The 25,255-nt window shown below is 41.9% G+C and overlaps 1 protein-coding gene across 2 annotated transcripts in view; it reads left to right on the forward strand.

Moving 5' to 3' along the window:
* Positions 1-25,255, forward strand: part of OS9 (OS9 endoplasmic reticulum lectin) — a 34,196-nt gene that overhangs the window by 8,173 nt on the left and 768 nt on the right. The window contains exons 6-14 of one of the 2 annotated variants that reach the window (XM_005901667.3): positions 20,867-21,077; positions 21,196-21,297; positions 21,518-21,618; positions 21,818-21,869; positions 22,534-22,622; positions 22,851-23,126; positions 23,405-23,594; positions 24,497-24,661; positions 24,821-24,933. In XM_005901667.3, coding sequence (XP_005901729.2) covers positions 20,867-21,077; positions 21,196-21,297; positions 21,518-21,618; positions 21,818-21,869; positions 22,534-22,622; positions 22,851-23,126; positions 23,405-23,594; positions 24,497-24,661; positions 24,821-24,933 — 1,299 coding nt within the window. The remainder of the gene's footprint in view (positions 1-20,866; positions 21,078-21,195; positions 21,298-21,517; positions 21,619-21,817; positions 21,870-22,533; positions 22,623-22,850; positions 23,127-23,404; positions 23,595-24,496; positions 24,662-24,820; positions 24,934-25,255) is intronic. The other variant, XM_005901669.3, reaches the window with a different exon arrangement.

The following is a 25,255-nucleotide window of genomic DNA, read 5'->3' on the forward strand; positions in this document are numbered from 1 at the left end:
TTCATTTTCTTGGGATGGTCTTGATCCCTGTCTCCTGTACAATGTCATGAACCTCCATCCATAGTTCATCAGACACTCTGTCTATCAGATCTAGACCTTTAAATCTATTTCTCACTTCCACTGTGTAGTCATAAGGGATTTGATTTAGGTCATACCTGAATGGTCTAGTGGTTTTCCCTACTTTCTTCAATTTAAGTCTGAATTTGGCAATAAGGAGTTCTTGATCTGAGCCACAGTCTGCTCCCAGTCTTGTTTTTGCTAACTGTATAGAGCTTCTCCATCTTTGGCTACAAAGAATATAATCAGTATGATTTCGGTGTTGACCATCTGGTGATGTCCATGTGTAGAGTCTTCTCTTGTGTTGTTGGAAGAGGGTGTTTGCTATGACCCGTGCGTTCTCTTGGCAGAACTCTACTAGCCTTTCCCCTTCTTCATTCTGTACTCCAAGGACAAATTTGCCTGTTACTCCTTTCTTGACTTCCTACTTTTGCATTCCAGTCCCCTATATGAAAAGGACATTCTTTTTGGGGTGTTAGTTCTAGAAGGTCTTGTAGTTCTTCATAGAACCATTCGACTTCAGCATTACTGGTTGTAGCATAGACTTGGATTACTGTGATATTGAATGGTTTGTCTTGGAAACGAACAGAGATCATTCTGTTGTTTTTGAGATTACATCCAAGTACTGAATTTCGGACTCTTTTGTTAACTACGATGGCTACTCCATTTTTTCTAAGGGATTCCTGTCCACAGTAGTAGATATAATGGTCATCTGAGTTAAATTCACCCATTCCAGTCCATCTTAGTTTGCTGATTCCTAGAATATCGATGTTCTCTGGCTGGAGCGAATCAAATGATTGGGAGACCAGTGAGGAGGTGGTCACGGTGATCCAGGTGAGAAAACAAGGTGGCCCAGGGATGAAGACATTTGAATTATTGGAGAGATTCAAGGGGCAAAATTAACAGAGTGAGATTCCCAGGTCTCTGGCTTGAGCAACTAGATAGATGGTGGTTTCCGTTCCCAAGATGGGTATAGTGGGAAGAACAGTAGGTTTGGTAAAGGAAAATGTTGGTTTGGGTTTTGAATAGGATGATTGTAGTGGCTATAGGCATCCATGTATATATATGAGGAGGCTCTGGGATCTCTGGGTTCACAGCTCAGGAGAAAGATCTAAATTGAACCCAGAGTGTTCGGAGCCATCAACCTACTGGTTATAATTGAAGCTGTGGTATGGATGAAATCCCGCCCAAAGAGACAGAATATAGTCAGAAAAGTGGAACAGAGCTCAAGGAAGCCATCATTGAAGGCCTGGGCAGAAGGGGTCTCTGCCAAGAAGGGGCCAGAAAGGAGACTGTGGTGACATAGAACATAGAAAGGACATGTCTTGAGAAGGAACTGGCCTGTGGTGTTGCTTGCGTCTGAACCTTCAAGGAAGTGGAGAATTAAAAACTGCTTGTGAGCAATCATAGGAATTGTTATTTTAATAAAGCAACACACAAACATGGAAATAAAAATTCAGATGGTAGGGAGGGGAGCCAGATGAAGATTGGTAAGTGCTCTGTTCGCAGCCTCCCCTGGCCAGTCCTTGGTTGGACTCCATGCCAGAGGTCGTTGGCGGTTTCCTGCAGAGCAGTTTCAGGGGGCTGGTGAAGCTGAGGTGTTGAGCACCGTGGTGAGGAAGTGGAAGTCTTTGAAGAAGTCTGGACTTGAAGGGGACGGGTGTGGGCTTGGGAAGGTGGGACTTTGTGCTTGTTGTTTCACGTGTTAAGGTAGGAGCAGGTTTACATGCTGGGTGGACTTAGTAGAAAGGAGAGTAGGTTGAGGTATAGGAGAAGGAATGAGAGCAGAACGTGGGCAGGGCTGGGATCTGAGTAGGGAGCTGTTACTGTAACTAGAACAAAAAGCATATTTTCTGGGGAGTCTGGAGGTTTTGGTGGCAGAAAATTGATGGTATTCCTATCTGCCTGCTTCTCATTTTCAGCTTTTGATGGGCCCCCAAGTTAATAGCTTTAGTGACTGAGTGAATCCCCCACTCCAGGGCTGGCCTGGTGATGTTCCATCTTCCAGGTGCCTCCTTGGTGGGAGCAGTGTGCACAGAATTTGGTAAAAGTGCATTTTCCATGGAGTTTAGAAACAGTGGGTTAGCCATCTGGAATTAAATAAATTTGGATCCCTATCTCAATTCTTATATTAAATAGGATTTCAGAGAGACCTAAGATTTTTTTCCACTAAAATGTTTAATTATGAAACATTTCAGACATACAGGAAATAATGTCATAGACAAGTTAAACAGATGTTTAACATTTTGCCATATTTGCTTCGGATCTGTTCTTTGTTTTTTAAATAAAAGGAATAAAATGCTAATGATATAGTTAAAGCCCACCATCTCATTTCTTTGTCTTGTCTCCAGAAACAACCAGAACCATCTCTGTGGTTGCTTTGTACTTTTATTAGTGCTATACACATCCCAGGCAACATGTATAGTTTTGTGTTTTAAAATTATGCATCAGCATAGTTCTGCTTTTTCACTAATGGAGGTATTTATCATTCTGTGGCATGACGTGGAGATCCAGTTCAGTGATTTTAATGGCTGCATTGTGTTTCATTGTTTACTTATCCATTCCTCTATTGAGGAACAGTTGGATTTCAACTCTACTGCCCTTACACACAGTGCTGCTATGTAGACCACATTGTGAATGGGGAAGAGTTCCTCCAGGGAAATACCTAGTAGAATCACCGGGTTATAGCGAATGCAGATGTTATTGGTGAATTTGGTGCATTGCCCATTTTTTCAATGTCTTTTTAACATAAAGTCATTCTTCATTTATTTTTAATTATTGTTTTTTAAGTTATAGTAAAACAGACATTAAAAGTTGCCATTTTAACTATTTTAAGTGTACAATGCAGTAGCAGTAAGCACATTAACAATGTTGAATAACTGTTACCACTAATTACTATTTCATTAACACCTTCATTTTGTTGTTGTTTTTCTTCACTAAGTCGTGTCTGACTCTTTGAGACCCCATGGACTGTAGCACGCCAAGCTTCTCTGTCTTCCACTATCTCCCAGAATTTGCTCAAATTCATGTCCATTGAGTCAGTGTTGCCATCCAACCACTTCATTCTCTGTCGCCCACTTCTCCTGCCCTCAATCTTTACCAGCATTAGGGTCTTTTCCAGTGAGTCAGCTCTCCTCATCAGGTGGCCAAAGAATTGGAGCTTCACTTTCAGCAACAGTCATCCCAATGAATATTCAGGGTTGATTTCCTTTAGGACTGACTGGTTTGATCTCCTTGCAGTCCAAGAGATTCTCAAGAGTCTTCTCCAGCACCACAATTTGGAAGCATCGATTCTTTGGCGTTGAGCCTTCTTTATGGTCCAACTCTCACATCCATACATGACTGCTGGAAAAAACCATAGCTTTGACTATCCAGGCCTTTGTTGGCAAAGTGATGTCTCTGCTTTTTAAGACACTGTCTAGGTTTGTCATAGCTTTTCTTCCAAGGAGCAAATGTCTTTTAATTTCATGGCTGCAGTCACTTGTCTGCGGTGATTTTGGAGCCCAGGAAAGTAAAATCTGTCACTGCTTCCATTTTCTCCCCCATCTGTTTGCCATGAAGCGATGGGACTGGATGCCATGGTCTTAGTTTTTTTTAATGTTGAGTTTCAAGCCAGCTTTTTCACTGTCCTATTTCACCCTTGGTTGCTGTTCACTTTCTGCTGTTAGAATGGTGTCATCTGCGTCTGACATTGTTGATATTTCTCCCAGCAATCTTGATTCTAGCTTATGATTCATCCAACCCAGCATTTTGCATGATGTACTCTGCATATAAGTTAAATAAGCAAGGTGACAATATACAGCCTTGTACTCCTTTCCCAGTTAAGACCCAGTCAGTTGTTCTATGTCTGGTTCTAACTCTTGCTTCTTGACCCACATACAGGTTTCTCAGGAGACAGGCAAGGGGGTCTGGTATTCCCATCTCTTTAAGAGTTTTCCACACTTTGTTGTGATCCATGCAGTGAAAGGCTTTAGTGTAGTCATTGAAGCAGAGCAGATATTTTTATGGAACTCCCTTGTTTTCTCCATGACCCAGCAAATGTTGGTGATTTGATCTCTGGTTCCCCTGCCTCTTCAAAACCCAGCTTCTACTTTTGTAAACTCTTGGTTCACATACTGCTGAAGCCTAGATTGAAGGATTTTGAGCATATGCCAGCATATGAAATGAGCACAATTGTATGGTAGTTAGAACATTCTTTGGCATTGCCCTTCTTTAGGATTGGAATGAAAACTGACCTTTTCCAGTCCTGTGGCCACTGCTGAGTTTTCCAAATTTGCTGACATACTGAGTGCAGCACTTCAACAGCATCATCTTTTAGGATTTGAAATAGCTCAACTGAAATGCTGTCACCTCCACTAGCTTTGTTCATAGTCATGCTTCCTAAGGCCCTCTTGACTTTGCAGTCTGGGATGTCTGGCTTTAGGTAAGTGACCATACCATCATGGTTAACTGTGGGTCATTAATATCTTTTTCATATAGTTCTTCTGTGTATTCTTGCCACATCTTCTTAATCTCTTCTGCTTCTATTAGGTCCTTACCATTTCTGTCTTTTATTGTGCCTGTCCTTGCATAAAATGTTCCCTTGATATCTACAATTTTCTTGAAGAGATCTCTAGTTATTCCCATTCTATTTCTATTTCTATATTTTTCCTCTGTTTCTTTCAACTGTTCATTTAAGAAGGCCTTCTTATGTCTCCTTGCTATTCTCTGGAAGTCTGCATTCAGTTCATTTCAGTTCAGTCACTCAGTCATGTCCAACTCTTTGCAACCCCATGGACTGCAGCACCCCAGGCTTCCCTGTCCATCACCAGCTCCTAGAGTTTACCCAAACTCATGTCCATCGAGTTGGTGATGCCATCTAACCATCTCATCCTCTGTCGACCCCTTCTCCTCCTGCCCTCAATCTTTCCCAGCATCAGGGTCTTTTCAAATGAGTCAGTTCTTTGCATCAAGTGGCCAAAGTATTGGAGTTTCAGCTTCAGCATCAGTTCTTCTAATGAACACTCAGGACTGATCTCCTTTAGGATGTACTGATTGAATCTCCTTGCTTTCCAAGGGACTCTCAAGAGTCTTCTCCAACACCACAGTTCAAAAGCATCAATTCTTCAGCGCTCAGCCTTCTTCACAGTCCAACTCTCACATCCATACATGACTACTGGAAAAACCATAGCCTTGACTAGATGGACTTTTGTTGGCAAAGTAATGTCTCTGCTTTTGAATATCCTCTCTAGATTGGTCATAACTGTCCTTCCGAGGAGTAAGCGTCTTTTAATTTCATGGCTGCAGTCACCATCTGCAGTGATTTTGGAGCCCCAAAAAATAAAGTCAGCCACTGTTTCCACTGTTTCCCCATCTATTTTCCATGAAGTGATGGGACCGGATGCCGTGATCTTTGTTTTCTGAATGTTGAGCTTTAAGCCAACTTTTTCACTCTCCCTCTTTCACTTTCATCATGAGGCTCTTTAGTTCTTCTTTACTTTCTGCCCTAAGGGTGGTGTCATCTGCGTATCTGAGATTATTGATATTTCCCCCAGCAATCTTGATTCCAGCTTGTGCTTCATCCAGCCCAGCATTTCTCATGATATACTCTGCATATAAGTTAAATAAGCAGGATGACAATATACAGCCTTGAGGTACTCCTTTTCCTATTTGGAACCAGTCTGTTGTTCCATGTCCAGTTCTAAGTGTTGTTTCCTGACCTGCATACAGATTTCTCAAGAGGCTGGTCAGGTGATCTGGTATTCCCTTCTCTTGAAGAATTTTCCACAGTTTATTGTGATCCACACAGTCAAAGGCTTTGCCATAGTCAATAAAGCAGAAATAGATGTTTTTCTGGAACTCTTGCTTTTTCAATGATCCAACGGATGTTGGCAATTTGATCTCTCATTCCTCTGCCTTTTCTAAAACTTTTCTTGAACATCTGGAAGTTCACAGTTCACGTATTGCTGAAGCCTGGCTTGGAGGATTTTGACCATTACTTTACTAGTGTGTGAGATGAGTACAACTGTGTGGTAGTTTGAACATTCTTTGGCATTGCCTTTCTTTGGGACTGGAATGAAAACTGACCTTTTCCAGTCCTGTGGCCACTGCTGAGTTTTCCAAATTTGCTGACATATTGAGTGCAGCACTTTCACAGCATCATCTTTCAGGATTTCAAATAGCTCAACTGGAATTGCATCACCTCCACTAGCTTTGTTCATAGTGATGTTTCCTAATGCCCTCTTGACTTCACATTCTAGGATGTCTGGCTCTAGGTGAGTGATCACAGCATTGTGGTTATCTGGGTCATTAAGATATTTTTTGTACAGTTCTTCTGTGTATTCTTGCCACCTCTTCTTAATATCTTCTGCTTCTGTTAGGTCCATACCATTTCTGTCCTTTATTGTGCCCATCTTTGCATGAAATGCTCCCTTGGTATCTCTCTAATTTTCTCGGAGAGATCTCTAGTCTTTCCCATTCTATTGTTTTCATCTATTCTTTGCACTGATCGTTGAGACTGTCATCTCACCTTGATAGTCTTTGTTTTTTTTTTTAATATAAATTTATTTGTTTTAATTGGAGGCTAATTTCTTTACAATATTGTATTGGTCAGTCTTTGGAACTCTACATTCAAATGGGTATATCTTTCCTTTTCTGTTTTGTTTTTTGCTTCTCTTCTTTTCACAGCTATTTATCTGCATTCAGTTGGGTATAAATTTCCCTTTCTCCCTTACCTTTTGCTTTTCTTCTTTCCTCAGCTGTTTGTAAAGCCTCCTCAGACAACCACTTTGCTTTCTTGCATTTCTTTTTCTTTGGGATGGTTTTGGTCACCACCTCCTGTACAATGTTGCAAACCTCTGTCCATAGTTCTTCAGGCACTCTATCAGGTGTAATCCCTTGAATCTATTTGTCACTTCCACTGTAAAATCATAAGGGATTTGATTTAGGTCATACCTCAATGGCCTAGTGGTTTTCCCTATTTTCTTTAATTTAAGCCTGAATTTTGCAATAAGGAGCTCATGATCTGAGCCACAGTCAGCTCCAGGTTTTGTTTTTGCTGACCGTATAGAGCTTCTCCGTCTTTGGCTGCAAAGAACATAATCAGTCTGATTTCAGTATTGACTATCTGGTGATGTCCATGTGTCAAGTCTTCTTTTGTGTTGTTGGAAAAGGGTATTTGCTGTGACCAGCATGTTCTCTTGACAAAACGCTGTTAGCTTTAACCCTGATTCACTTTGTACTCCAAGGCCAAACTTGCCTGTTATTTTGGGTATCTCTTAACTTCCTTTTGCATTCCAATCCCCTATGATGAAAAAGACCTTTTTTGGTGTTGGTTCTAGAAGGTGTGGTAGGTCTTAGAACCAGTCATCTTCAGTTTCTTTTGCATCAGTGGTTGGTGCATAGGCTTGAATTACTGTGATGTTGAATGGTTTGCCTTGGAAATGAACCGAGATTATTCTGTTGTTTTTAAGACCACACCCAAGTACTGCATTTCGGACTCTTGTTGATTATGAGGACTACTCCAGTTCTTCTAAGGAATTCCTCCCCACAGTAGTTAGTAGATACAGTGGTCCTCTGTATCATCAGAATTAAATTCTCCCATTCCTGTCCATTTTAGTTCACTGATACCTAAGACATCAATGCTCAATTTTGCTATCTCCTGCTAGACCACTTCCAGTTTACCTTGATTCACGAACCTAACATTCCAGATTCCTATGCACTATTGTTATTTACAGCATCAGATTTGACTCTCACCACCAGACACATCCACAGCTGAATGTCATTTCCACTTTGGTCCAGCTGCTTCATTCTTTCTGGAGCTATTGGTAATTGCCCTCTGCTCTTCCCCAGTAGCGTATTGGATACCTTCCAACCTAAGGGAGGGCTCTTCTTCCGATGTTATATCTTTCTGCATTTTCATACTGTCCAAGAGGTTCTCCAGGCAAGAATACTGGAATGAGTTGCCATTTCCTTCTCTAGTGGACCACATTTTGTCAGAACTCTTCACTATGACCTGTGCCCTTGGGTGGCCCTGCATGGATTGGCTCATGGCGTCTCCAAATTACACAGGCCCCTTCGCTATGACAAGGCAGTGATCTGTGAAGGGGAACATCATTATTTTACCATTTATTTCCTTCTGTTCTCTTTCTGACTTCTTGGATTTTTTTCACACTTAGAAAATTTTATATTTAATTTTTGAATAGGTATGAATTTTCATAGCTCTAATATAGAAATGCTTTACAAAGTATACAGAGAAAAGTCTTAACACACTTTCCCCTCATCACTCTATTTCTATCCCTGTAGAAAGGTAACCATGGTTAGCTTCTTTTTTTACACTCAGAGATATTTTTTTTGCTCTTATTTTTAAAAAATTAAAATTTTAATTGGAGTATAATTGCTTTATAATGTTGTGTTAGTTCTGCTGTGAAACAAAGTGAATCAGCTATATGTGCATATACATCCCCTCCCTCTTAAGCCTCCCTCGCAACCCCCCCAAATTTTTTAATTAAAATATAGTTGATGATGAATTATGTAAATTATAATGAACAGTATAATGATTCACAATTTTTAAAGGTTATACTCCATTTATGGTTATTATAAAATATTGGCTCTCTTCCCTGTGTTGTTCAGTATATCCTTGTGCTTTATTTTATACATTATAGTTTGTACCTCTTAATCCTCTGCCCCTGTATTGCTCACCCTTTCATCTCCTTGCTGATAACCACCGGTTTGTTCTCTGTACCTGTGATTTGACATTATGTATCGATTTTCTAATGTTAAACCAATTTTGCTTTCCTGAGATGCATCTAGTTTTTAAAATGTCTTTTTAAAAATACTATTAGTTATTTATTTTTGGGTGCACTGGGTCTTCATTGCTGCATGCTGGCTTTTTTCTAGTTTCAACGAGCTGGGGCTACGCTCTAGTTGTGGTACAGGCCCCATGGCCCCAAGGCAGCTGGAATCTTCCCGGACCAGAATCAAACCCCTGTCCTGTGTTGGTAGGTGGATTCTCCACCACTGGCCCACCGGGGAAGTTCATATGTATTATCTTTGAGTATCCTTTTTTTATCTTGTTAGACTCAGTTTGTGATGTTTTTAAGGATCTTGTATATATCTCCTGAGAGAGACTGACCTTAGTTTTTCCTTCTAGTACTGTCCTTATGCTTTAGATAAGGTTATGCTAGCTTCAAAAAATCAGTTAAAAAATGTTCACTTTTTTTATATTCTGAAGATTGTGTAAGATTGTAATATTTTATTCTTACATGTTTGCTTAAATTCCCCTGGAAAACCATCTTGGTCTAGGTTTTCTTTGTAGGAAGATTTTTACTTATTTATTTTAGTAGTTTTAGGAATATTCAAAGTTTTTTTATTTCTACTTGGGTCAGTTTTAGTATATTTTCTAGGAATCTGTCTAGTTTGTCTCATTTTTCCCATTTCTTGGTATAAAGGTGCCTATTTCCTTCTAATCTCTGTCAGTTCAGTTCAGTCACTCAGTTGTGTCCAACTCTTTGTGACCCCATGAACCGCAGCACGCCAGGCCTCCCTGTCTATCACCAACTCCCAGAGTCCACCCAAACCCATGTCCACTGAGTTGGTGATGCCATCCAACTATCTCATCCTCCATTGTCCCCTTCTCCTCTTGCCCTCAATCTTTCCCAGCATTAGGGTCTTTTCAAATAAGTCAGCTCTTCGCATCAGGTGGCCAAAGTATTGGAGTTTCAGCCTCAGCATCAGTCCTTCCAATGAACACCCAGGACTGATCTCTTTTAGGATGGACTGGTTGGATCTCCTTGCAGTCCAAGGGACTCTTCAAGAGTTTTCTCCAACACCACAGTTCAAAAGCATCAATTCTTCGGCACTCAGCTTTCTTTATAGTCCAACTCTCACATCCATACATAACCACTGGAAAAACCATAGCCTTGACTAGATGGGCCTTTGTTGACAAAGTAATGTCTCTGCGTTTTAATATGCTATCTAGGTTTGTCATAACTTTCCTTCCAAGGAGCAAGCGTCTTTGAATTACATGGCTGCAGTCACCATCTGCAGTGAGTTTGGAGCCCCCAAAAATAAAGTCAGCCACTGTTTCCACTGTTTCCCCATCTATTTGCCATGAAGTGACAGGACCTGATGCCATGATCTTAGTTTTCTGAATGTTGAGCTTTAAGCCAACTTTTTCACTCTCCTCTTTCACTTTCATCAAGAGGCTCTTTAGTTCTTCACTTTCTGCCATAAGGGTGGTGTCATCTGCATATCTGAGGTGATTGATATTTCTCCTGGCAATCTTGATTCCAATTTGTGCTTCCTTCAGCCCAGCATTTCTCATGATGTACTCTGCATATCAGTTAAATAAGTAGGGTGACAATATACAGCCTTGATGTACTCCTTTTCCTATTTGGAACCAGTCTGTTGTTCCATGTCCAGTTCTAACTGTTGTAGCATCTGTAATTAGATTCCTCTTTTCAGGTTATTCCTCTTGCATGTAATTCCGTCCTCAGAGTACATCAGAGAATTCACACAGGTGTAAAATCCTAAAAATGCAGTGAGGGTGGGAAGACCTTCTCCCCAGAAGTCACATCTTAGTGCACACCAGAGAGTTCACACAGGAGAGAAACCCTATGAGTATGGTGAATGTGGGAAGGCTTTTACTCAAAATTCAGCTCTTGGAGTACACCTGAGAATTCACACATAGAAGAAACCTCATGAATGCATGAATGTGGAAAACCTTTGTCCATAAAACAGCTATATTAGAGTATATCACACCACAATGCATAAAACATAGGGAAAACCCTAGGGTGTAATGAGTTTGGAAAATGCTAAAGGAAGTATGGGGCTTCCCAAGTGGCTCAGTGGTAAAGAATCCACCTGCTAAGCAGGAGATGCAGATTCAGTCCCTAGGTGGGGAAGAGCCCCTGGAAAAGTAAGTGGCAGAATCCCATGGACAGAGGAGCCTGGCAGGCAACAGTCCATAGGGTCTCAAAGAGTTGGACATGACTAAGTGACTAAACAGCACCCACAGGTTTTGTTACTGGTCAGTCTCGAGAGGCTGGTCAGTTTTATTAGTTTTATTTTCCAAGAACTAATTTCAGCTCTGTTGAGCTTCTGTATTATATTTGTTTTCCATTGTATTTATTTCCAGGCTAATCGTTCTTTTCCTTCCACTTTTTTCAGCTTTAATTTGCTTTTTTCCCCCCTAATTTCTTGAGTATTTAACTCATTTCCAGCTTTTCCTCTTTTACATCTCTGATAAATTTCTCTCCAGTTACTACTACAAATATGTCACGGTTTTCTGAGACTATTTTTTTTTAATCTAATTTTCAAATTGATAATACTCTTCCATAACTCAAAACCCAGAAAGTATAAAGGTGTGTGATAAAAATTTTCCCTCCCAAACTTATCTCCCACCTGCTTATTTCCCATCATGCCCTCCCCAACTGCCCAGTAACCCTGCTCTTATTATTCTGTCGCCTTCCAGCCTTTGTGTGTTTAAAAGCAGTTGTGATTAGAGATTCTTATTTCCTGTTCCCCCTTTCTTTTTAAACATACAATGCACAGTACATTAAACATACTTTGTACCACCTTATTTTTATATATCTTGACAATAATTCTTAGCGATCTTTCAGGGGCAGTACATCTAGAACTTTATTCTCTGTTTTCATGTTTACGTACTATTCCATTGTATGAATGTTCTATCACTTTGTCAGCATTACTGTATGCTTAAAATCATTTCCCTCCTACCTTTTGTCATTACAGAAGATAATTCTATTATACATATGTATACGTGTAACTATATCTTGAAAGTATAATTGCTGGGTGCAGGTGATATATATTTAAAGATTGTCTGTAAAAACTTTCTGTTACAGAAAATGAAAAACATAAAAACAGAATTATCCAGTGACCTCCCTGTGTATCATTTGGCTTCAACCAATATGGCCAGTCTCATTTCATCTATCCCCTTGCCCACCTCCATGCACTGTACTTCCACTCCCAGCTTATTTGGAAGCAGACTACAAGCATTTCATCTCATTTCATCCTTAAATATTTCTGTGTTATCCCTAAAAGACTAGAGCTCTTTTAAAAATATAACCACAGTACTATATCACACTAGAAAAATTAACCACAATTTCTTATCACCAAATATTCAACCATTTCAAGTTTCCCTGATTATCTTTTATATATATATATATATCTCATAGTTACATAGACTTTCCTGGTTATACCATTAAATTTGAGTCCTTTCAAATCTGGTTAGGCTGGTACAGTACAGTGTATGTCAGAGTCTATGAATGATTCTTTGTGTTTGAAAAGAACATGTCCTCTACTGTGAGGCACGATGTTTTCTGTATGTCTTTTAGGTCATGCTGTTCAAATCTTTTGTATCCTTACTGATCTGTCTCCCACTATGATTATGGATTTGTCTGTTTTTACTTATTATTCTTTCAATTTGTTTGTCATTATACTGTCAGCTGTTGCTTTTTGTATCTTGGGGCTACGTATCAATGTATTCAGCAAATGTTTATTAAGTGCTTCTGTGTGCCAGGAACTGTTCTAGTTGCTAGAGATATTTCAAGAGAACACGAGACAAAAATGCCTCATCTCACTGGGAGAGACAGACAAGGAAGATAAAGAATTACATACAATTTAAATTATTATTCCTCATAAATTGAATGTTTTAACATTATGAATTGACCTTTATCTTAGTAATTTTTTGACTTTAAGTCTCTGGTGTGATGCTAATACAGCTGTAACGGCTTTCACTGAGTTATGTTTACTGATTTTTTTCATCCTTTTACCTTTTCTATATTCTTATGTTTTAAGTGTGTCTCCAAATAGTACGTACTTGTATTTAAAACATTTTTAGCCATTTATATGTGTGTGTGTATATTTGGACTTATGTCTAACATTTTATTTTATGCTTTCCTTTGTTCCACTTTTTCTCTCCTTCCTTGCTTTTGGTTTGTTTTATCTTAATGATGCCATTTTTCTCTCATCTCAGTGGGAAGTTTTGCTCTATCTCTTTATTTTTTAAAATAACACATTTATGGAGATATAAGTCACATAGCACACAATTCAGGGTGTATTTCAGTGGTTTTTTCATATATTCAGAGGTGTGCAGCCATCAGCACAATCAATTGTAGACCATTGTCATCACCCTGAAAGAAATCCTCTACCCTTGAGCAGTTACTTTCTATTCTACCTCCACTCCCCACCCCATCCACCTCTCCAGACAACCTCTCATCTTCACCCTGTGGATGTAATGTGTATAATGTGTGACCTTTTGTGTCTGGCTTTGTTCATTTATCATGTGTTCAAGAGCCATCTGCGTGTAGCATGTACCAGTACTGCTTTACATTTTATTACCAAATAATATTCCACATTCTATCTATTCTTTCATCAGTTGGTGAACACTTGGGTTGTTTGCACTTTTTGGCTATTATGAAGAATGGTGCTTTTAACATATGTGAACAGGTTTTTGTGTGTTTTTTTTTCTTTTGGTATATACCAAGGAATAGAATTGCTGGATCATATGGCAATTCTATATTAAATTGCCAGACTTTAATATTTTTAGATTGCCAGACTTTCATTAAATTCTATATTTAATTGCCAGACTTTTTCTGAAACAGTCCCATTGTTTTATTATATAATCCCACAAGTGGTGGGTGAGAGTTTGAATTTCTCCACATCCTCATCAGCGCTTGTTTTTCATCTTTTTAAAAATTAATTAATTAATTTTGTTTTATTTTGGGCCACCCCGGGTCTTCATAGCAGTGTGCGGTCTCCTCATTGAGGTGGCTTATCTTGTAGCAGGCTTCAGGAGTTGCAGGACGTGGGCTCAGTTATTGTGGCTGTTGGATTCTAGATTGCTGGGTCAGTAGTTGTGGCTTAGTTGCTCCTCGGCATGTGGGATCTTCCCAGACCAGGGACTGAACCTATGTCCTCTGCATTGGCAGGTGGATTCTTAACCACTAGACCACCAGTGAAGCCCTGTTTTTCATCTTTTTGACTGTAGCCTTCCTAGTGAGTATAAGTGGCATCTCATTGTAGTTTTGATTTGCATTTCCTGATGGTTACAATGTGGAGCAACTTTTCATAGGTGTATTAGCAATTTGTCTTTTTTCTTTAGAGAAATGTCTATTCAGATCTTTTGCCCATTTGAAAATTGCATTGTCATTTTATTATTGAGTTGTAAAATTTCTTTATATATTCTAGATACAAGTTCCTTTTCAGATATATGATTTGCAAATATTTTCTCCCATTCTGTGAATTGTCATTTCACATTCTTGATGGTGTCCTTTACAACACAAAGGCCTTTAATTTTGATGGATTCCAATTAATCTTTTTTTTCCTTGTTACTTGTGCTCTTGATATTGTACCTAACAAATCATTGCCTCATTTAAGGCCAAGAAGACTTACACTTATGTTTCCTTCTAAGAGTTTTATAATTTTACCTTTAGGTCTTTGATCCAATGGGAGTTAATTTTTATGTATGGTATGAAGTAGGAATCAAACTTCGTTGTTTTGCTTGTAGATATCCTTTCAACTTAGCGTCATTTGTTGAAAAGACACTTCCCGTTGGCTGATCTTGGTAACCTTATTGAAAGATGATAATAGTAAGGTTAACTTCTGGACTCAACCCTGTTTCATTGGTCTGTACACTTATGTTAGTGCTACAGTGTCTTGGTACTGCAGCTCTGTAGAAGCTTTGAAATCTAGAAGTACGATTTGAAATCCAGTCCTGTTCTTCAAGATTGTTTTCGCTTTGTGTAGTTCCTTGAATTTCCATGTGAATTTTAGGAACATAACTTCTGCAAAGAAGGCACCTGAAATTTTGATGGTGATTGCAATTAAATCTATTGCCATCTTCACAATATTAAGTCTTATAATCTGTGAACTTGGATATCTTTCCATTTAAGTCTTTAATTTCTTTCAGCAATGTTTTGTAGTTTTGGGGTTTTTTGTTTTGTTTTTTTTGCCTTTGAAATAATGGATGTTAAAGAATAGTTAGCTATTGTTTTTATATTACATTTTAAATTTATTTTTTAAATGGAAGCATTGTTGGTTTATGGAATTCCCTGGTCTCATAGAATGAGTTGGGAGGTGTTCCCTCTTCTATTTTTTGTGTTTTGGGTTTTTTAAAATATTTATTTATTTTAAAAAATTATTTATCTTTGGCTGCACTGAGTCTTTGTTGCTGTGCATGGACTTTCTCTAGTTGCGGAGAGCAGGAGCTCCCCTCTAGTTTCAGTGCCCGGACTTCTCTTGTTGCAGAACATCAGCTCTAGAGCTCAGTCTCAGGAGTTGAGTCACACAGGCTTAGTTGCCCCATGGCATGTGGAATTTTCCTGGACCAGGAATCGAACCCATGTCCCCATTTGCAGGCAGATTCTTAACCAGTGGACCACCAGGGAAGGCATTATTTATCTGTTTGTCTGTCTGTGCCAGGCATGCAGGATCTTCTAGTTGCAGCATACAGGATGTTTAGTTGTGGCAAGCGGACTCTTACTTGTGGCATGTGGGGTCTATTTCCTTGACCAGAGATCAAGCCTGTGCCCCCTGCATTGGAAGAACAAGTCACTGGATCACCAGGGAAGCCCCTCCTCTTCTATTTTTTTTTGAAGAGTTTGAGACCAGTTGGAATTTTTATGTTTTAAATGTTTGGTAAAATTCATCAGTAGACCCACTTGACCCAAGCTTCCCTGTGTGGGTAGTTGTTTTTAATTACTAACCTCTTTAATTGTTACTGGTCTATTTGAATAGATTTTTTCTTCTTGAGTCAGTTTTGGTATTTTGTGTCCTTCTAGAAATCTGTCCTGATTTCATCTGAGTTATCTGATTGGTTGGCATATAGGTGACCATAGTATTCCTTTACAATCCTTTTTACATCTGTAAGGTTGGTAGTAATGTTCCTTGTTTCATTTTGAATTGTACCAACTTGAGTCTTCTCTTTTTCCCTTGATCAGTCTAACTAAAGTTTTGTCACTTTTATCGATCTTTTTAAAAATCAACTTTTAGTCTATTTTCTCTATTATTTTTCTGTTCTCTATTTCATTCATTTCTGTTCTAATCTGTATTATTTATTTCCCTCTGCTTACTTTGGGTTTAGTTTGCTTTTCCTTTTCTAGTTTCAAAGTGGAAGTTCAGGTTATGGATTTGATCTGTTTCTTCTTTTTTATACTTTACAGGTAAAAATGTTCTTCTAAAAGCACTGCTTTAGCTGCATCCATAAGTTCTGATATATTATGTCTTCATTGTGTTTTCATTCATCTCAGTATTTTCTAATTTTCTTGTTATTTCTTTGAGCCATTGGTTACTTAGGAGTGTATTGATTTCTATACATTTATGAATTCCCCAGATTTCTTTGTTATTAATTTCTTTTTTAAATATAAATTTAATTGGAGGCTAATTACTTTACAATAGTGTATTGGTTTTGCCATACATTGACATGAATCTGCCACGGGTGTACATGTGTTCCCCATCCTGAACCCCCTCCCACCTCCCTCCCCATCCCATCCCTCTGGGTCATCCCAGTGCACCAGCCCCGGGCATCCTGTATCCTGCATCGAACCTGGACTGGCGATTCGTTTCTTATATGATATTATACATGTTTTAATGCCATTCTCCCAAATCATCCCCCCCTCCCTCTCCCAGAGTCCAAAAGACTGTTCTATACATCTGTGTCTCTTTTGCTGTCTCTCATACAGGGTTATTGTTACCATCTTTCTAAATTCCATATATATGCGTTAGTATACTGTATTGGTGTTTTTCTTTCTGGCTTACTTCACTCTGTATAATAGGCTCTAGTTTCATCCACCTCATTAGAACTGATTCAAACGTATTCTCTTTAATGGCTGAGTAATACTCCATTGTGTATATGTACCACAGCTTTCTTATCCATTCATCTGCTGATGGGCATCTAGGTTGCTTCCATGTCCTGGCTATTGTAAACAGTGCTGCGATGAACACTGGGGTACACATGTCTCTTTCAATTCTGGTTTCCTTGGTGTGTATGCCCAGAATTGGGATTGCTGAGTCATATGGCCGTTCTATTTCCAGTTTTTTAAGGAATTTCCACAGTTTTCCATAGTGGCTGTACTAGTTTGCATTCCCACCAACAGTGTAAGAGGGTTCCCTTTTCTCCACGCCTTTCCAGCATTTATTGCTTGTAGACTTTTGGATAGCAGCCATTCTGACTGGCGTGAAATGGTACCTCATTGTGGTTTTGATTTGCACTTCTCTGATAATGAGTGATGTTGAGCATCTTTTCATGTGTTTGTTAGCCATCTGTATGTCTTCTTTGGAGAAATGTCTGTTTAGTTCTTTGGCCCATTTTTTGATTGGGTTGTTTATTTTTCTGGAATTGAGCTGCAGAAGTTGCTTGTATACTTTTGAGATTAATTCTTTGTCAGTTGCTTCATTTGCTATTTTCTCCCATTCTGAAGCCTGTCTTTTCACCTTGCTTATAGTTTCCTTTGTTGTGCATAAGCTTTTAATTTTAATTAGGTCCCATTTATTTTTGCTTTTATTTGTTATTAATTTCTTATATCATTACACTGTGGTTAGAGAACATACTTTGTCCCTGTTTTTTTAAAAAATGTATTTTATTGAAATATAATTGATTCACAATGTTGTATTAATTTATGCTATGCAGCAAAGTGATTCAGTTATACATGTATATACATTCTTTTTCATAATTCTTTTCCATTATGGTTTATCACAGGATATTGAATATAGTTCCCTGTGCTGTACAGTAGGACCTTGTTTATCCATTCTGTATATAATAGTTTGCATCTGCTTGGGCTTCCCTGGTGGCTCAGATAGTAAAGAATCCGCCTGAAATGTGGGAAACCTGGGTTCGATCCCTGCATTGGGAAGATCCCCTGGAGAAGGGAATGGCTACCCACTCCAGTATTCTGGCTGGAGAATTCCATTGGCAGAGGAGCCTGGCAGGCTATAGTCCATGGGGTCATGAAGAGTTGGACATGACTGATCGATTTTCACTTTCACATCTGCTAACTTCAAACTTCCAATCCTTCTCTTCTCCACCTCCCCTCCCCCTTGGCAATCACAAGTCTGTTCTCTATGTCTGTGAGTAGATTTCTGTTTCATAGATAAGTTCATTTGCATCATATTTTAGATTCATGTAAGTGCTGTAATAAGGTATTGTCTTTCTCTTTCTGAATTACTTCACTTACTATGATCTCTAGAGGTCCATCCATGTTGCTGCAAATGCCATTATTTTATTCTTGTTCACAGCTGAGTAGTATTCCAGTGTGCATATGCACCACATCTTTATCCATTGATCTGTCAATGGACATTTAGGTTGTTTCCATGTTTTGGTTTTTGTAAATAGTGTTGCTGTGAACATACGGGGTGCATGTATCTTTTTTAATTATAGGAGAACATACTTTATATGATTTAAATTTTTAGCTCTTTGAATTTATCATAATGACTACTTTAAAATGTTTCTCTCTGAAATCTAACATCTGTGTCCTCTCACAGGCATTTTCTGTTGCCTGTGACAAAGTGTGGGTCACACTTTGTTTCTTTGCATATATCATAATTTTTTGTTGAAAAGTGAACAAAAATATATTAAAATTTACCTAAAATATATTTTAGGTAATATATTGGAGCAAGTCTGGATACTGATTCTTGGCCTCCACCATGAGACTTGTTTTGGTCATTTGCTTCTTTCGTGACTTGGCTGAGCTATTTTAATGAGGCCTCCTCCTCTTGCAGTATGAAGCCACTGATGTCGCTCCTCTGAGGGCATAGCCGTGGGCATGCTCACAGCCACAGTGGATGATGGTGTGTCAGCAGGGCTCCCTTTGACTGTCTCTCTTGCTGATGTGTTAATCTGTCTGCCTCTGCTGATATCATACCCAGCTGTTCATACTCATTAATTGCTAGCCAGTTGCTCTGTAGTTTTTGACATGTGGGGCGTAAGTTGCTCCATAATCTGATCCAGTTAAATTTGGGCTTCTGTACCAGGGTTGCTTTTGATGATACCAGCCTCTTCTTTAGTGCTTACCACCAATTTTTTTCATTTTTTGGAAAGTGCCCTTAGGCTTAAACTTCCTCATACTGTTTCACAAGAATTCAGTTCATTTGGAAAGAGCTTTGGGGCTTTCTATTCTAATGGATTGCCTCTCCCCCTGGCAGAATCTTTAAGCCCCTGCTCTGGAGCTGATGTCAGAGACACTGACCCAGTTCTGTCAGAGTGACACTCCTGTTTCATGAGCAGAGACCTGGGCAGGGGTGATAGCCTCTGGTCCTCTCAGTTCTCATCTCTGTTGTGAAATCTCTGCCCTTTCAGTGATCTATGGTGAGGGTGATCAAGGCCCAGTATTCCTATCCTTCTGCACCTGAGGTGCAGCCACTGTCCTGAGTGGGGCTGAGTGGAGGAAGGGAGTCCTCCGTCTCTTGACCGTATTCAGCAGGTATTCTCTGCAACTTGTAACTAGAGAGGATTGAGGAATATTGGTGGCCTGCCCCTCTGGTGACATACCATATCTCTTGACTGGATGCTGAGGGGATAGAGGCCCCATTTTTTGGACCTTACTCACCTGGAATGGAGCATCTGTCTGAGCTGTGAAGTCAGGGTTGGAGAAAAAGGAGGGTCATGGTCCAAGTACTATAAATTTTCACTATTCAAGATTTAGTGGATTTTCTTGAATAGATGTTTCTTAATTTGTTGTATGTCCTTAGGAAAATTTCCAGAGATTTTAAATGCCTGAGTTAAAAAAAAAAAGTGTTCACCAGTTATGGAATTTCACTAGGGAGTGGATCTGCAGAGCTCCTCGGGCTGCCACTCAGAAGTGGGACCTCTTCTACTTGTAACAGTTACTTTAGAAATTACAGAGTGTGTGTGTGTGCGTGCTCAGTCATGTCCAACTCTTTGCAACTCCATGCAGCCCTGCCAGGCTCCTCTGTCCATGAAATTTCCCATGCAAGAATACTGGAGTGGGTTGCCATTTCCTCTTCCAGGGATCTTCCTGACCCCAAAAATCAAACCCACATCTCTTGCATTGGCAGGTGGATTCTTTACTGCTGATCCACCAGGGAAGCCCCAGAAATTACAGTGGTGAATCCTAACTAATGAAAGGCTAACATTAATTGATATCTTTACTCTCTTTCTGATTAATACAAAGACCTTAGAACTGTTTAAAGTTTTTTTAAATCATACACATATGCACACACACAGAGAATATACGTATTTCAAATACATATAAAAATATATATCAAATATGTATAAGTATGTACATACTGTATTTATATAAAGCAAGAACATGAAACAAATCAGCTGGTTACCTACAGTTAAGTTGCCCAAGTTCAATTCGTATTTTTACCACTTACCAGCTGGTCAGCCTGAACAAGTCCCTCAACTATATCAAACCCCAGTATCTTAAGCCACAGAGTTGAGATACTATTACCTCCCTCCCTGGGTTGTCGTGATAATTAAATGAGCTAATGCATGTAAAGGGCTCCCTTGGTGGCTCAGTGGTAAAGAATCCACCTGCCAATGCAGGAGATGGGGGTTCCATCCCTGGGTCAGAAAGATCCCCTGGAGAAGGAAATGGCAACCCACTCCAGTATTCTTGCCTGGGAAATCCCATGGACGGAGGAGCCTGTCAGGCTACAGTCCATAGGGTTGCAAAAAAGTCAGATACAACGTAGCAACTGAACACTAACAATGCATATATAGCACCATATACACAATGCACAGAGCACAGTGCCTGACAGTCAGTCAGTCCTTAATAGCAGACAGCTGTTTTAAGAAATAACGGTAATGGCTGGTGGTGATTACTATTTATTCATCCTCCTGTCCTGGCAGTTCCTCTGTGATGAGGGTGCTGGTATCTCTGGGGACTACATTGATCGAGTAGATGAGCCCTTGTCCTGTTCTTACGTGCTGACCATTCGAACTCCTCGGCTCTGCCCTCACCCACTCCTTCGGCCCCCACCCAGCGCTGCTCCCCAGGCCATTCTCTGCCACCCCGCCCTGCAGCCTGAGGAGTACATGGCCTACGTTCAGAGGCAAGCTGGTGAGTAATTAAAAGAGGACAGGGAGGAAGGAGACACATAGGGAGGGACAGGCAGAAGATCAAGTATCAAAGAGCTGAGAATGTATCCCCGTCCTGCTGACACGCTATCTTCCTGTAGACTCAAAGCAGTACGGAGACAGGGCCATAGAGGGGCGGCAAGACCCGGACCCTCCAGTGTGGAGTGAGACCAAGCCTGGCGTGGTGCCACCAAAGAAAGCAGGTAGGTCCTTGAGTCACCTGTTCCATGACACATGTCTCCACTTCTTCCTTTCTTCAGTGTTACTGTCCTGTGCACCCAGGGATGTGTTGTCCTCAACGGCCCAACAGCCCTGACTTTTGGGGTGGGGGAAGGAGTACTACAGGCCCTAACACCTTACGATAGAAGAGGAAAACATATCCCATCTCTCCTTTCAGGTTTCTCCTTGTTTTCTGTATTCTAGGTGCAAGCCCAGCCAAGGAGAACAGTAAGGAATCAGATTTCTGGAAGATGCTTCACGAGCCAGAGGAACAGCCCCCAGAAAGGGAGGAGACACAGGCCGAGGTGAGAGCCAGCTTCCTAGCCACTTCTCTGAGGAGGCTGAACGTGGGCTTTGGGTTGGAGGGCCACTCAAGCTGAGGTTCATTATGAGATGACCTCTTTTTATCTAGGGATGCAAGGCCATACCCAGAGGCAGTGCCTTAAGAGTGTGATTGGCATGCAGAAGCCCGTGTACTTGACTCTGCCCTTTTCTCCCCATCAGGAGCAGGAACCAAACCTTGAGGCCACAGACCCACCGCCAACCTCTCCCGATGGTGAGTGAACTCTCCACGTCTCCTATACTGCTTGCATGTGTTTTCAGGTTGGCAAGCATGGCGTGGGTTTAGACCTAGACTCTAGGAGGGAGGCTGGGCAGCCAGGCCAGCAGCAGATTCCTTTTTAGAGACAGAAGTGCTTCTCTAGGGGGGTAGCAGAACATAGTGGTTCCACTGCTTGCCTGACTTTATAGTCCTGGATAATTTCACTCAAGCTCAATTTCCTCACCCATAACATGTGGGCAATAACCCCTAACTTAGAGGGCTGTTACAGGATTAAATGAGAATGAATCTAGTTTACAGTACAATCCCTGGAACTGAGTAGACAAAAAAGGGTTTGTATTTGTGGGGAGAACAGGATTCAGGGAGGGGGAGCCCTTGGCCCCAGAATCTCTTCTGTTGACCTAAAAGCCAGGTTGATTGCCAGGAAGGCCTCAGTGGCGCGTGAAAGAGCAGGTGACTCGGCAGCCTGTTAGCATCCTTCTCTCTCTCACCTGTGAGGCTCCCTTAGGCCCCCTAAGTGCTCTTTGGAGGGGTGTGCTGGCCGCTGTCTCTCAGACCAGACAGGTAGTCCCACCACGTCCTTCCTTGACTTCCTCAACTCCTCTTCTTAGGAAGTAAAAGTAGAATTAATTTACGATCTATTCCTATTCCTTCATCTCAGATTTTCAGAACAACGTACAGGTCAAAGTCATTCGGAGTCCTGCAGACTTGATTCGATTGATAGAGGAGCTGAAGGGTGGAACAAGAAAGGTATGAGCCCTGCTCCCAGGAAGGATGGAACCTTTCTCCCTGCTGGGGGCACCCGGAACACCACCCCTGAACTGGGCCCAAAGAGCTACCTCAACTTCCTTTACTCCTCATGAGTCCCCAACTAAACCACATCCCTGCTGTCTGCCCCTACCCACCCCCACTGTCTGTCTCTATGGAAACCCCAACCATCTGCCATCTCTTTCTTTCTCCTGATCCTCACCCATGCAGGGGAAGCCAAACACAGGCCAGGAGCAGCCTGGAGACAGTGCTACAGAAGTCCCTTCCAGGGAACCAGAGGTGAAGGAAAAGGGCGACCCAGAACAGCAGAACGAGGTGGAAGAAGAAGAGGATGATGAGGATGAAGACGAAGATGAGGATGAACGGCAGTTGCTGGGAGAATTTGAGAAGGAACTGGAAGGTATACTGCTCCCATCAGACCGAGAGCGGCTCCGGGCAGAGGTGAAGGCTGGCATGGAGCGGGAGCTGGAGAACATCATCCAGGAGGTGAGCTCTGCTCTCCCGCCTGCAGCTTCCAGCTTCCTCGGCTGCCTGCGCCGGTAGGCAGGACCAGTTGAGGGGCGGGGAGAGAACCCGGGCCACACCTCGCCTGCCTGGGGCATTCAGCCAGGAGCCCTGAACTGCTAGTTGCTTAATTAAAACTGGGACAGTGGGGAAGGGGATCTGTGAGAAGCATGAGACTTAGCCATTACTCCTTTGTAGAGCTTGGACGGCCCCTCACTCCCCAGATCCCTGACTCTCCACCCCCACCTTGGGCCTCCCAGACAGAGAAAGAGCTAGACCCAGACGGGCTGAAGAAGGAGTCAGAGCGCGATCGGGCTATCCTGGCCCTGACATCCACTCTCAACAAACTCATCAAAAGGCTGGAGGAAAAACAGAGCCCAGAGCTGATGAAGAAGCACCGAAAAAGGAGGGTTGTCCCCAAAAAGCCTCCCCCACCCCCTCAATCAACAGGTGAGGGCTGTCAGACAGGAACAAACGGCCAGGTCCGTCACCTTTATCCCTTCTGAGAACGCTCACCCTCTCACTCTTTCTGGAACACCATTCTTGGGCTTCCAACACCTCTAGCCCTTTGCCTGGTTACTTCCTAGTGAACCATTTGAGAAGCAGCTTTCAGAGCCTGTGTGGCTCGCTGGCATGGCTGTTTACTGGCTTGCTTCTATACATCCAGTGTCTAGCACTTTGCCGACACCTTGTGATTGATGAGTAGATATTAAATGAGTGACCGTGAGTGTGCAGGCCAAAGACCACACACCTGTGACAGATGCTCCTGTCACCTAGGACTGCACAGGGAGTGCCCTCAGCTGGCAGAGAGGAACGGGCAGCCCAGCTACTCATAAGCCAATTGCCTAGACAGACTCATTCCCTCCCTGCTGTGTCCCTTGTGTCTGTCCCACGGGTCCTGTGTGTGTGGAGACCAGGCATTCCAGGTCTAATGTCCTAGTTTCAATCCTTCCATCCTACTTTCTCTGTTATAAACACTGAAATGTCTTTCAAGTCCCAACATTGTAGGGTGCCAAACCAAAGTTTTCCAACCTTCTTCTTAAACTTCTCTGCAGGCCCCAACTTCTCTGATTTTTGCTTCAGAAAACAGTTGTTTTCCTGTAGGTGACGGGCAGAATTACTGGGTCCAGAGGGAAGAAAGGAAACTGCAGTCAGTAGAGGGAGATTTATAGGTTGGAATGGGGTAGGGGGTGATGGGTCCTAATTTATTCTGAACCCTGACTCACATACCTGTTTGAGAGGGAATAACTTGCCAAAACCAACTGATGGCTTAGGGAGAGGCAAGCACCCCAGCCCCTAACCCTGGAGTCACGGCTCTGCTTTGTGTCTCCCTGTGTGTCTCCCCCTCTAAGAGGAGGATCCTGAGCACAGAGTCCGGGTCCGGGTCACCAAGCTCCGTCACGGAGGCCCCAATCAGGATCTGACTGTCCTCGAGATGAAACGGGAAAACCCACAGCTGAAACAAATCGAGGGGCTGGTGAAAGACCTGCTGGAGAGGGAGGGACTCACAGCCGAAGGTGGGCCCTGGGGGGCGGGCTGGATTCAGAGCTGTTGGAAGGGCTTGCTGCTGGAAGTGGAGGGGCTGGGGACTTCGGCTGGGGACCCAGGGGGCAGAAGACCTGCACTGGAGCTGCCACCTGGCCTCTCCTCTCACTGCCCATCCCACCCCTTTCCAGGGAAAATTGAGATCAAAATTGTCCGACCAGGGACAGAAGGGACTGAGGAGGATGCACGTTGGCTGACTGATGAGGACACAAAAAACCTCAAGGAGATTTTCTTCAATATCTTGGTGAGAGGCACCCCGCCCCTGAGTCCTGGACTTCCCGCCTTCCCTGTCCCCCAGCAGGCTGAGGGGTTGAGGGTGAGGTTCAGAGTCCTCAAGGCACCCCCAAGCCTCACCTCTATTGGAGCCTCAGTTTCCTCATCTATAAGACGAGGCTATCAGTTCTGGGTGTTGAGCCCTCAGCAAGAGCCCTACAAGTCACCTGTGTGAGTGCTGGCTCCTGCCTCCCCACCTACAACTGCCCATCCGCCCCCTACCCCCACCCTCCAGTGTCTGCTACAGCCTCTGCTTATCCCACCTCCCCACCCCACCGTGTGGCCTTCCCCAG

The sequence above is a fragment of the Bos mutus genome, chromosome 5 (assembly GCF_027580195.1).
Source record: "Bos mutus isolate GX-2022 chromosome 5, NWIPB_WYAK_1.1, whole genome shotgun sequence".
In the NCBI taxonomy this organism is placed as follows: Eukaryota; Metazoa; Chordata; class Mammalia; order Artiodactyla; family Bovidae; genus Bos; species Bos mutus.